Source organism: Pseudopodoces humilis, chromosome 4, assembly GCF_049639895.1.
Source record: "Pseudopodoces humilis isolate 2021_Gansu_Grassland_sample_001 chromosome 4, ASM4963989v1, whole genome shotgun sequence".
Lineage (NCBI taxonomy): Eukaryota > Metazoa > Chordata > Aves > Passeriformes > Paridae > Pseudopodoces > Pseudopodoces humilis.
This window is the reverse complement of record NC_142203.1, coordinates 40,708,117-40,720,482: the sequence shown is the minus strand read 5'-3', so window position 1 is coordinate 40,720,482 and position 12,366 is coordinate 40,708,117. Positions and strand designations below refer to the sequence as shown.

Below are 12,366 nucleotides of genomic sequence, written 5' to 3'. Positions count from 1 at the left end.
CATCCACTCATATGGATATGGTTTTTTATCCAGGCCCTGCCTACAGCAGCTTTGAGTCAGTCCATCAGGATCAAAACCACACGTGGCCATCAATCCTACTTAAGACCACTGAGAGTTCAGTAATTATGAAATTCTGTAAATATAAAATACTTACTTCCTTTTTAACTTTATGCTCTGCAGCCTGTATTCGTAGTTCCATCTCTTCCTCTAACTCACTGAGTTGAACTGCTGCTTTGTCCTGAGCTCTAAAATTTAGAACAAAATATTTTCTTAGGAATTGCCCTCTGGCTTGAAAGAAACACTGTGTGAAAGACATCTGCCTACCTCAACTGAAACAAATTAGACAGACAGACTTGGAAACAGCTTAACATTGCCCAGACCTTGAAATTGGTACAGCTGGGAACCTAAATTCCAGATTATTTTGAAGATACAGGCAAATTAGATTTTAAATAATAGCTGCAAGCTGATGATTAGCATGAAATACATCACATCTGCATTTTTAAAATTAAGTTACCAAGATAAAAGATGCCTCTCGTTATCCTATGAAGAGACTTCAAAAGCAACTTGCATCGACCCACACATATGAGATCTCTGTACAATCTGTTTGGTATTGCCAGTTATGATGTGAGACTGACACTGCCAAGTAGTTAAAACAGGTAAATACACTCCTTGAAGCTCATGAAGCAAAAATAAAACTTTAAATATAATTTCTAAAATGAAAGTATAGTGGACATGTATGATAAACCTCAAAGCTGCAGCCAAGGAAGAGGAGTCAAAATGCTTTAAGGCATGTAACTAACAATAGAATCTGCAAAAACTTGGTCCAGACTTTATCGAAAGTATGAACAGGTAATCGTTGCAGGCTGCTATATGTGCTTATGCATATGAAGTAACTTCAGAACTCAGTTTACGGAAATATTCTGCATGGCGTATTTTGGCATTAACTCTCAGTATTTTAATCAAAAGAAGCATGAGAAAAGAAAAATAAGAAGAAACTGCAGAACTGAACTAGAAACACAGTTCACTGTACCTTTTTACTGCTACAGCCAGAGTTTCCATCTCTATGCTTTGAAGTTTGATCTCTTGGATGAAGTTCTTAATGACATGCTCGTATGGCTGGATTAATCTTGGTTCTGCTATGTGTATGTTCTGATACAGAACACTGACCTGCTCTTGTCTGAAAAAGAGAGAGATGCACATTTTAATGCACTTACTTGGAACAATGCTCTAATACAGGTCTGAAAAAATTACTACAAATTAAGATATTCCCCTTTTTGCCTATTTTTAAAATTTAGCAAGCTAGACAAAGGCTTTGAACACTCAGTACAGTATGTCTGAATTCTTTTAACTTATGATTACCATTTCTACTTCTCCACTTTGATATAGCTTCTGGAAAAAAAAAATAAAAAAACAAACACTGCCTGATGAAATATTTTTTACTTCTATTCATAGTGTAGAGAAGAGAATGCCACCAAAGTAACCCATAATGAATATCAAGTTTCTTGATTGCTCTAACATTAATCACAGTTCATGAAGAAACCCAAGATTTAAGGAGGTTGCATAAAATTGAAAATGGGTATGAATGCCAACTAAGTTAAAAGGGAAAGGAGACAGATGGAGGTGAGCTATAAGCAAAGGAAGAAACAGCTCTTCAGTTTCAGACAAATTATTCTGGTCTACAAATAAATTTGTTGTTATAAAAATTTAATACTGCATGTGACTCTTATGTGAAAAATGACAGATAATTCTCATAAAGAAGAAAGAAAACATTTCTGTAGGTATTTTAGTTGTTGAAAGTTTTCCTGAAATTCATACTGAAAAGCTGCCTTAATGCAGGAACAGTATATTCTGATTTCTATTTAATCTAGGCTCATTCACATAGATTGCACAGTTTTCATTGTCAGAGCAAAGAACAAGTTTAAAAAAAAAAAAAAAAGAAAAGAAAAATGCGTAAGAGCCAAGCCACTGTTATAAAGTCTAATACATAAATAGCACTGCTTTCTGTTCATGCTGCTGGTATGCCATGCAAACCTTTGTTTTACATGTTAAAAGTTCCAACTCCTGGATTACTTCAGGCAACATACCAGAAAACATTCTGCAGCAGAATTTAGTTGTCCTAAGGAAAACTGAATGTGATTGATATAGACTATACGCTAGAACATGAACAAGTATTCAACAACTTAAAAACTGAATGTAAAAAAAAAAAGGAACAGAGAAGATTAAGTCTAGAAAGGTGGAGAAAACAGGCCAGTAATGAGGAAATACACGTTTACCAGAAGCAGAAATACAAACAAAAATAATGTTTTGCAAGTTCAAGTCTAGCACCATATCTAACATCACAATGTATTTTTCATCACCCTCTTTTTGTTGCTAATGAAAGATTGTACTCTGGTTAAACAATCCTCCTTGTTAGACAGCTAACGTTTTCCTATCTTCAGTGGAGGTAGTGCTATTTAAAACCTTCACCATACACACGATATCAACAATAAATGTATTTTCTCTTCATTTTTTCCCACCTGAAGCAATTCCACAACTTTGATTATCAATGCTGCAGCACTCTGCTTCTTGTATGTGATTTCTCCACTGAAGGTCTAACTTACTTTACTAAAACAGTACCATAACTGTTACTGTAGCTCAAATTCCATTTTAAACAATTTAACTACTTCAGGATACTGTAAAACTTGCTTTCAGCTGAAATGTTGACATTCATTTGAGACAAAGAAACATAAAACCAGAACAAAGAGAAAAGATTTACTGATGCCTGAGAAATTTTTGTGTACATACGTGTTTCTGTCTTGCAAAGGATTTCCCTTACTAAGGCTAATGCTTACTTGTATTTAGTAAGTTAAATATTTTTCAATGTATGCACACAACTTCTTTTTCAAAATGTATTCTAAACAGAGTAATGTTGAGGTTCACAAAGAGCGATAACGAACAGATTTATCTAATCAGATGCTACAAATTCTGTATAAATAATATAACATTAAAGAACTCATCAAATGTATATTTATGCAATTAATGATTTGCATTCAAAAAACTGTTAAGGATGTTTCCAGAATCCACCTGGAGACCAACAGCCAGTGGCATTCTCTGGGATCAATAATGGGACCATTCTTGTTCCACCTGTTTATCAATGACCCCATGAAGGGATAGAATGTACCCCCAGCAAGTTGGCTGATGGCACTAAACTGAGGGAGTGGCTGATCCACCTGAAGGTTCTGCTGCCATTCCATGGGTCCTGGATAGGCTGGAGAGTTGGGTAGAGAGAAACTTAATGATTCAACATGGGCAGGTGTCAGGTCCTGCACCTGGGGAGGAACAGCCCCAAGTGCCAGCACAGGTCAGGGGTTGCTGCTACAGAGCTGCTCTGTGGAGAAGGATCTGGAACTCTTGGTGGATCACAAGTTGTCCATGAGCTGGCAGTGTTCTTGTGGCCAGGAGGGCCAAGGGTGCACTGGGAAGAGCACAGCCAGAAGGTTGAAGGAGTTGCACCTCTACTTGGCCCTGGTGAGGCTGTGTCTGGCGTGCTGTGCCCAGTTCTGGGCTCCTCAGTAAAAGAGACAAGGAGCTACTGGAGAGGGTCCAGCAGAGGGATGACCAAGGATGATCTGAGGTCTGGAGCATCTCTCTTACGAGGAGAGACTGCAGGAGCTGGGCCTGTTTGGTCTGGAGAAGACAGACTGAGAGGGGATCACATTAACATATATAAATATCTCAAAGGTGAGTGCCAAGAGGATGGTGCCAGACTCTTTTCAGTGGTGCCCAGAGACAGGACAAGGAGCAGTGGCCCTAAACTAAAACACAGGAAGTTTCATCTCAACATGAGGAAAATTCTTGTTACATTGAGGCTGGCAGAACACTGGAAGAAGCTGCCCAAAGATGTTGTGGAGTCTCCCTCTCTGGAGACATTCAAAACACACCTGGCCAGATTCCTGTGTAACCTGCTCTTAGCTGACCCTGCCTTGGCAGAGAGGTTGGACTGGATGATCTCCAAAGGCTCCTTCCAACCGTAACTATTCTGTGATTCTTTTCAAAGTATGTGCAAACCTGAGGTCAGTTAGTTAGAGCATGGTGCTAATAACACCAGGTTGTGAGTCCAGTACCTGTAGGGCCACTACTTATAAGATGGCCTCGATGATCCTTGTTGGTCCCTTCCAACTCAGAATGCTCTGCAATCTGGAAATACACATGCCTGAATTGAAGCTAGAAATCAGTATGCCTGTGATGCTGACTCTCTGCCACACAGCTAAGTTTGCTTTAAGATACAGTAGTCAGAAATTCAAAGTAGTAAATGTGAGGTTTTAGTCTCCCTCTGGGATTAAAAAAAACTTTTATATTTCCTATCTTTCTTAGCCCAGTGACCACTTACCACACAGCTGGATTCAAAATATTTCAGAAACACAGTTTTAGGAAGCAGTACTTAGGCTTAAGAAGTCAAGCAATATCCCTACAACCACAACCATGTAGGATTCTGGAAAGGGCCTGGAAAGATCATAACTGGTCACTGAAACTCCCAATGATAATCATATGAGTGCTTCTACAGCAACAATACAGGATGCCTTAATTAAAAAGTAGGCTCACAAATGTTACATCAACAATAACAAAAAAATCACAAAAAACACCAAAAACAACAACAAAAAAACAGATGAGAAATGAAAGTCATGCAACAAAATGAACGAAATTACTTAATCACTTATGCTTTCAGGAAGATGTAATACACTTTCATGAATTGGAAAGACTGTCAGTGATTTAGTCACTCCAAGTATCCATGAATCCATGAAGGTACCAGCAATTATGTGGACTCTGTATCAACATGCAGTATGCATGTGAAAATTATTTGTTCCAAATTGATATTATTATATTTTTATTCACTCCTTTGTTTCCACATGCTTTGTGAATATCAGTGACACTGCTGCAGCAGGGCAGATTGCTGCACTGAATATTGCCCAATCTGTTTGTCCTCACTTCCTCTTGAATACATGCTATTTCTTTCTGCAAATTCATCACTTATTCAAAATTAATCATCAAAGAAGATTTTACAAATGGATTTCACCAAGCTGACTTGAACTCTAAATAGTCTGTCCTTTTGCTGGACAAAATATTTCAGCAAAACTCATCTCAAATGCTTGGACTTGCCCCTTAAAACTGGTTTTCCTTGAAATCCTAAATTCATTTTTCAATGTATTTAGTGGCACACCTTTAATTTCTACACTAGCACAACTATGCTAGTATGGAACTTAAAGGTGTTCACAAATACTAATGCATAGAAAGAGCATTTTTTAATAGATGGCATGAAAGTCTGTCATTTTCTTCATCTAGCACTACTCATCATGCATACATTTAGTTCTGTTGCTTCTTTTGCAGACACCAAACACTACTACCCACAAAAAGTATTGCACTGTGGCCAAGGATTGCTTTGGCTTTACCTTACTTCATGTCAAAGGTTTTATAGCATAAACCATCTGTAAAATTAGTACTTAGAAGAGTAATTAGTCAATATTTGCAAAGCTTCACATGAGTTAACTTAAGCAAAGTTACAGTATTCACATGGTTTTTCAGAGAGTTCCTGTGAGAACTGCATAAAGGAAATAAAACTGCTCTGATTATAATACTCTATCTAATATGATACATTTAAAATACCATGGTTGAATAGAAGAGCAGAAGTGAGGGTGGGGGTTGATGCTGTGGGAGGACCTAGGACCCACACCAAAAAAACACACAACACTGATTTTGGGGGATATCAGATATTTAGATTATATTATGTCATAATTTCCTTTAATCCACATAGTTAAATTAATCCTTATCAATTTATACTATTATTTCTGGTTTGCTGATTGTACAGTGACCATTTGCCTAATAATCCACACTCTGAATCCAGTTCAGAGGACGATGATGGAATTTTTCGACTGATAACAACTCCAGAGTTACTCAGTATCTTATGTGTGCTCCCTATGTAGTGGCTAGAAAGAATATGCTATGTTACATAGGCCCCTCAGTCTAATACTGCCTAAGGGTAGTATTTGGTTTTAGAACACTGTTTTAATGATCTATTGTGGGCCAGCTTGTAAAATTGCTCTGATCACTTGCAGAAGTTCTGTTATGTTATGGACATGAACAGATGAAGCGTAAGGTGCTCTGAACTGGGAAGGTCTGAGCTGAGTCAGAACAAAACGAAGCTCAAGCATTATGCATCTGATAATTGCCCTTAAACTAGAGACCAACAGCCTGTGTGTCTCCAAGTGCTCAAGAAGAACCTTTTTCTGAGAAGCAGACACATTGGATATGCCACTGTAACAAGTCAGCAGAAAAGAACAAGCAAATCAGATACAGACTGGAAAGGATCTAACTTTGTCACAGCTGAGTGCCTAACACTTTCTCTAGATTGAGTGCCTTAAGGAAAAACAGATTATACAGAATTTTAGCACAGAGTAAAATTCAAAGTATTTGTCAACTTGAAGCACTATGGGTTTTTTAATGCTACCTTTTCTTTTTCTGTATCTGCCCTTTCAAAAACAGGCTGCATTAAAAGAAGATGAACAAATCGGTAATCCCCAGATGAGACAGCCCAGCCAAGGTCTGATTCCCAGAGGAAAGATTGATTTAAATGTTTCCAAAGCATGAATGCTGTTCCCTTAGAGGTGTGATTTAGAGCCAGTGGAGCAGCAGTAGAAAAGACTGTGGGACAACCAGGGAAAGATGAAGTCCATCGAACAGAACACCTCAAAGACATTATGGCAAATGATCACATGATGGTACCAGGAAAATAATCCAGGAAAATGCATGCTACAGTGCTTAAGTTAGTTGGCACAGATTCTGTTTTGATTAAAACAAAACTCAGAAGAGCAGTAAAACTTAACACAGCTCAGCAAGTCTCCTAGCTCACAGAAAGGCATCCAGGAGAGCACATATCTCAAACCCCTGTCATGACATGTATTAAAAGATAACATTCTTTCAGATCCCCTCTCCAGCACTGTGGCAAAAAAAGGACAGAGTATGTGTTTTTCCTCAGGATTTGCCTTTATCCCCTCTCCAGGGAACATGCTGCAACTTCCAAGGAAACCTCTCCAGTTCTGACATCACGGCTCATCATCTCATTCAAGTAAACACAAATTGCTGACAAAAGTTAACTGTGCCCTATATTGACTTTGGCAAAAATCCATCCTAGTTCAGACAGCAAGAGCATGACAGGTTTTGGATGCTTTTTTATGCACAGAGCATCTCTTCTTTGCTGTTGTACAGCAGTATACCCCATGAGCATCGCCTGTTTTCACAGTTTAAGTAGCCCACATTAAGAACAGCATGCTTTTCTCATTTTATCACATCCCCCAGATCCACATTTTCTATCCAGCTCCAGATAACATGACTGGGGGCACACTGCTATCATAATCACATTAAAAGACTTTGGAATTGTATGAGGCATAAAATCTCACAATCAGGCAGCGCTGAAATCTGAGTCTGATGAATAGTCAGCTTGGCTGAAAGTACAAGGCACACAAATAAAACAGACCCAAAGACTAAGAAGCAAAGCAATGGAGTATGAGGCCCCTCAGAAGCAGCAGATTTAACTTAAAATAGGGATACAAACTTTCTGCTTCTGATTAATCCACCCATTTATGCTCTAATTAATTTAGTTCATTTTCCAGTAAGATTATCCAATTTGCCAGCTATTGCACAAAAGTTGTCTGGTAGGGCTTAGTCTTTTTGACAGTCCCAAGCCTTTGCTCCTTCTGACTAAAGTCTGACGTTGAAATGTAAAAATCTATTTTCCAGAAGTTTTTTGCCTGTAATTTACAGAGGAAGAAATGTCATAGCATTCGTAAGTATAGGATTTCTCTTGTAGTGTCAGAGGATTTTAGATTGTTCCTTGCTCAAGCTGAGGAATGGAAAAGGATTGCCATTAGGGAGATACTCCCACACACTTAAAGGAACACATCTGTCTATTAGGAGCATGGAGGGAACCTTTCAGTTTTGCCACTGAAATTCAAACTGTGATTGGCCACAAGAAAGAGTGCAACATCCAGTAACACCATCAAGGGCTAAACACTTCCAGTGTGGCAGTGCACTGAATCACTCACTGCCTGGAGCACCAAAAGGGTAAGCTTCTTTCTGTCCACTCCCGTACCACTGCAAATACTTCCTAGAGGAATAAACTAACAAACATGGCTGACTTCTCATTAAAACAGATCTCCAGCTGGCAACTCACTATACATACATATAAACTAAAGGCACTGCATTATTCTATGTTTAATTACTCATTATTCCTGATTAAATGTAATAATGCAGAAGGGTAGTTGCATTTTAAATGAAATTAAAAATAAACAAAACAAAACGAGAAAAAAAAACAAACAGCAAGCAAACAAAAAAACAACCCTCTGTACAATTCCACTAAGGTCTGACCTCACAGATTATCAGCCTGGAAAGACTTTCTGCCTAATTTTTTTTTTCTGAGAGGCATATTGCCCACCTAACACAAGTGAAAGCGAAGACAAACAATACTTTGACTCACAGTAACCATCTTACCAAGAAATCTAACTTAATTCAGTCCAAAGAAATCTGTTCAGGTGAGGGGGAAAGGAGCAAGGCTGTAAAGAGACTCTTTAATGTGACTCTGCCTGTTTAACTGCAAACAATAAAATTTCAGCTTCAGCACAGACTTGAATCTTTTCAAGTATAATCTAAAAGGACTGTGCAACTGATACACCAAGCTGCAGAGGTATGATCCGTCCCATAATAAAATTACCTTTTTCAAAAACATAGTTAAATTCAAAATATGTTTATTGTAATGTATGCTTATTTTAGTACCTGGCAGTAAATAATTTTGCATTAAATGCCTGCTGCTACACTGAGGACTGAGTCAGGGTAAAGATCTTTTAACAGGTTTCACACCTTGTTATGGAGGCTTATTTATGCTTTTAAAAAGTTCGGTCACAGAAACTGAACTTTCCACTTCTGAAATGGAGACAGAAAATTTGAAAATTTTCCCTGTCATTTCCATCGGCATTCACTCAAGCTGAAGAGTGGCACAGACCACAGGTGTTTTCTGTGGCATTTTCTCCAGCCCTTATCTCACTACTTCTATTTGCTGTGCCTTGTTTCTCTCTGTATAAACCCCAATAAGCATCAAAGCACATGTGCCAGTGTCTTGCTAGTCTGTGGCCACAAGGCAGAGCATTTTGAGGAACTGAACCCCAAAGGATCAAGACAAAAACCACACAACTGAGATTAAAAAATATGGACTACAAGCTGCACTCATCTGGCTTTGAGGAGTTTCTCCCTTGTCATTTACTTTTCTCACAGATATCAATGTCACAACAAATACACGAAGAGCAATAAAACACAACATAAGGACGCTAATTCTTTAATAGCACTGAAGATGCAGGTGTGTTCCAAGCCAGTTCTAGTTTTCAAAATACTGCCTTTTCCTGAATAAAAAGTTGAAGCAACTAATAACTAAAGCAAGTTAAGTAATTTAAACAAAAAGACAAATATCTTTTTTGAAGTCCAGCTTGTACTTCACTTGATTTTGTTATATTCTTCTGCTTATGACTCCTCAAAGAATTTCAATATATTCATTACTCATGTAAGTGGTCCTAATGATCTTAGTGGGATGAAAAAAACCTTACATATATGTTCCAACAAAAAAAAGATGTGGGCTACAAAAGGAAAAAAAGCTTAGCTGTAAAACAGACCTGCTTCTAGCACTTCAGTACAAGAGAGAGAACAAACAAAGGGCACACTGTTTTTCAGTTGACACACGCTTAATAAATACAGCCAACTATGAAGGATGTTCAAATATGAACCTGAATAAGAAACATTTACATCAAATTACTGCCTGTCTGATAGTATTTAACCATCAAAACTTAGTTTTTAGTTTTTATGTAAAAGAATTGTAACATGAATTACTTCACGTCACAATGGATTTAGCAAAACTACCATATGCGTCTGCATGAGGGAGCAAATCAAAGCTGTTCCCCTTCCTATTATCTTCTTAGACAATCAGACTACACCGAAACTGCTGCTGCAAACAGTAACCAAGATACTGAAACAGAACTATTACCGAGAAGAGACAGATGCTTTCACAAGTTACCACTGTTCACGAGTCAGATTTTTTTTCAGCTCCTATTGAGTTTCTGACTTCAGGTTATTAACTGTGTCTGCAAGCTTTCAAACAGTCTGTTGTTCTCTTTCTGTAGAAAGCAAGTGTCTAACAAGGAAAGCACCATGAACAAATTAAGAAAGACCTGTATGAATTTACTGATCTGTCTGAGATGGGGCAGTCTAATTAGATGAAAGAGTATTAGTCCAAGAAGTAAAGAAAATTGAGTCCAGATTTGCATATGAGTAGTAAGTTAAATAACTGAAAATTTCTCCGAAGAAATTTTTCACCTCATAATCCAAACAAAATTTTAATTTGGCTGGAATAGGTAGGAATTTAAGTAGCACTATATAGAGACAACACAGAGATATATTCACATACATAACTTTTATAAATTCCTTTTACTTTACCAAGTCCTGAAACTCAGATTACTTGTTTTCCACCATTAATTACAATTTTTAAATGAGGAAGAATCACTCTATACTTTTTATAGCCAACATCTTCATATTAATTTTGAGCACCCCAGCTTTCAGGCAGATTCCTGAGAGTCACCAAAAATGTGTCTCTGTACACTGGAATTAGCCCCGTACTGACACACCCGTGGTAAACAGGTTTAATCTCAAACCGAGCTACCATCAGTTGTCTTCATTCCACTGAGACTGGGGACAAATACTCTCACAAACTTCAGTGAGCTCACCAGACCGAGGACCATAATTTACCAACACCGTTAACGTGGAGGCAACGATGTGGCTGGTCAGCTTTTACCAGGAAAAGATTCACAGGGCTGGAAGAAAAATGCTGGGGGCTGGTCGGGGAACAGCACGGGTAAGAAAGTTCCTGCAGAGCCGGCATAACTTTACATATCCCGCGCGTTCTCCCACGTGGGTGCTGGCAGAGCAGGGCAGAGCAGAGGAAGCTAGGAGCGGCTGCACGCTGAAGAACAGCTTTGGAAACCACCCCAGCCGGGAAGCAGGTGTGCGGAGGGCTCTCTACACTTGCAGGCGCTAGGGGCGAGGGGTCAGGCTCCTCGGCCGTCCCCCAGCGGGGATTGCATCAGCGCCGGCGGCGGCTCCGCCAGGAGGGCCGTGCCCGCCCCGCAGGACGGCAGGGCCGGTTCGGCAGCGGCGGCACCGGGGTGCCCAGGGCTCAGCCCGCCAACCGCGGGGCCCCGGACCCGCTCCCACCGCCGGGCTCACGGTGAGATGGAGCGGGCGGGTCCGGACCTTACCTGGGGATGTACCTCGCCTCGTCCCCGAGCCGCACCTCGAAGTCCTTCCAGGGTTGTTCCAGCCCCGCGGCGACCCAAGCCGCCGACGCCTCCTCCTCCCCCGTGTCCTCGCCCCTCGGCTCGCTGCCACCGGGCTGCGCCCGCGTGGCGCCGCGGAAGCCACGGGCGAACTCCGGGAAGGTGATGGCCCCGTCACGGTCGCTGTCGAGGCGCTGGAAGTAGGCCTCGGCCTCGGCCGGCCGCACCCGCAGCTCGGCGCAGAGAGCAGCGAAGTCCTCCCGCTCGATGCGGCCCGAGCCGCTGGCGTCGCACGCCAGGAAGAGGGCGCGCAAGCGGGACAGCTCGTCCCCCGCCGCCTCGGGATCCATCGGCCAGCGCCGGGGCGCGGAGACTCCGCCGCGGGCAGAACGCGATGCGATCGGGCGGGTCGCTGCCCTACCTGCGGCTCGGCGGGGAGGGCCGGGTCCTGCTCCGCCCCGGCGCCCCGCGGGGCCGGGCACGGCCGGGAGGCGGAACGCAGGTGGCGGATCCTGGCCGGGGCAGGTCCCGGGCCGGCTGCGGGCACCCCCGGGAGGGCAGGGCGGTCCCGCTGTCCCGCGGAGTGTAGGGGCACGGGGCTCCCCTCGGGCCCAGCGTGTTGCTAACGGCACAGGTAACTACAGAGAGCAAGGCAGGGTAAAAAACATGTCTCGTCCCCTGAAGCACTCACGTGTGAGTCCTGGTAGTACGGTGTTAAACCTAATTTCCGTTTTCCAACTTAATAAAAATACTCCTCACTTTCATGGAAGACCCAGAACCCGAATGATGACACAAAGTTTGAACAGATAAATTCTCGCCGACACGAATAGTCTTGGAGTTTCATACCTTGTGGGTATGTGCCGACAGATGTCTCACCACCTGTGATTTAGAAATGTGGATTGTTAAAATACCATCTAAAACAGAAAATGCAAAAGATGAATTCGAATCAATAAACCAGAGGAAACAGTTTTTCAATGCTTTGTGAAGAACTTTGCCCTTCGTGACAGAAGTTAAGATGTCTTAC

The 12,366-nt window shown here is 41.2% G+C and overlaps 1 protein-coding gene across 1 annotated transcript in view; it reads right to left on the bottom strand.

The window, feature by feature from the left end:
• The window catches only part of RASEF (RAS and EF-hand domain containing), a 33,028-nt gene extending 21,314 nt beyond the window's left edge, over positions 1-11,714 (bottom strand). Inside the window, exons 1-3 of the mRNA XM_005522746.3 lie at positions 11,325-11,714; positions 1,031-1,177; positions 155-245 (exon numbers count right to left, since the gene is read on the bottom strand). Coding sequence (XP_005522803.2) covers positions 155-245; positions 1,031-1,177; positions 11,325-11,692 — 606 coding nt within the window. The 5' untranslated portion in view covers positions 11,693-11,714. The remainder of the gene's footprint in view (positions 1-154; positions 246-1,030; positions 1,178-11,324) is intronic.
• Positions 11,715-12,366: the final 652 nt, after the last annotated feature.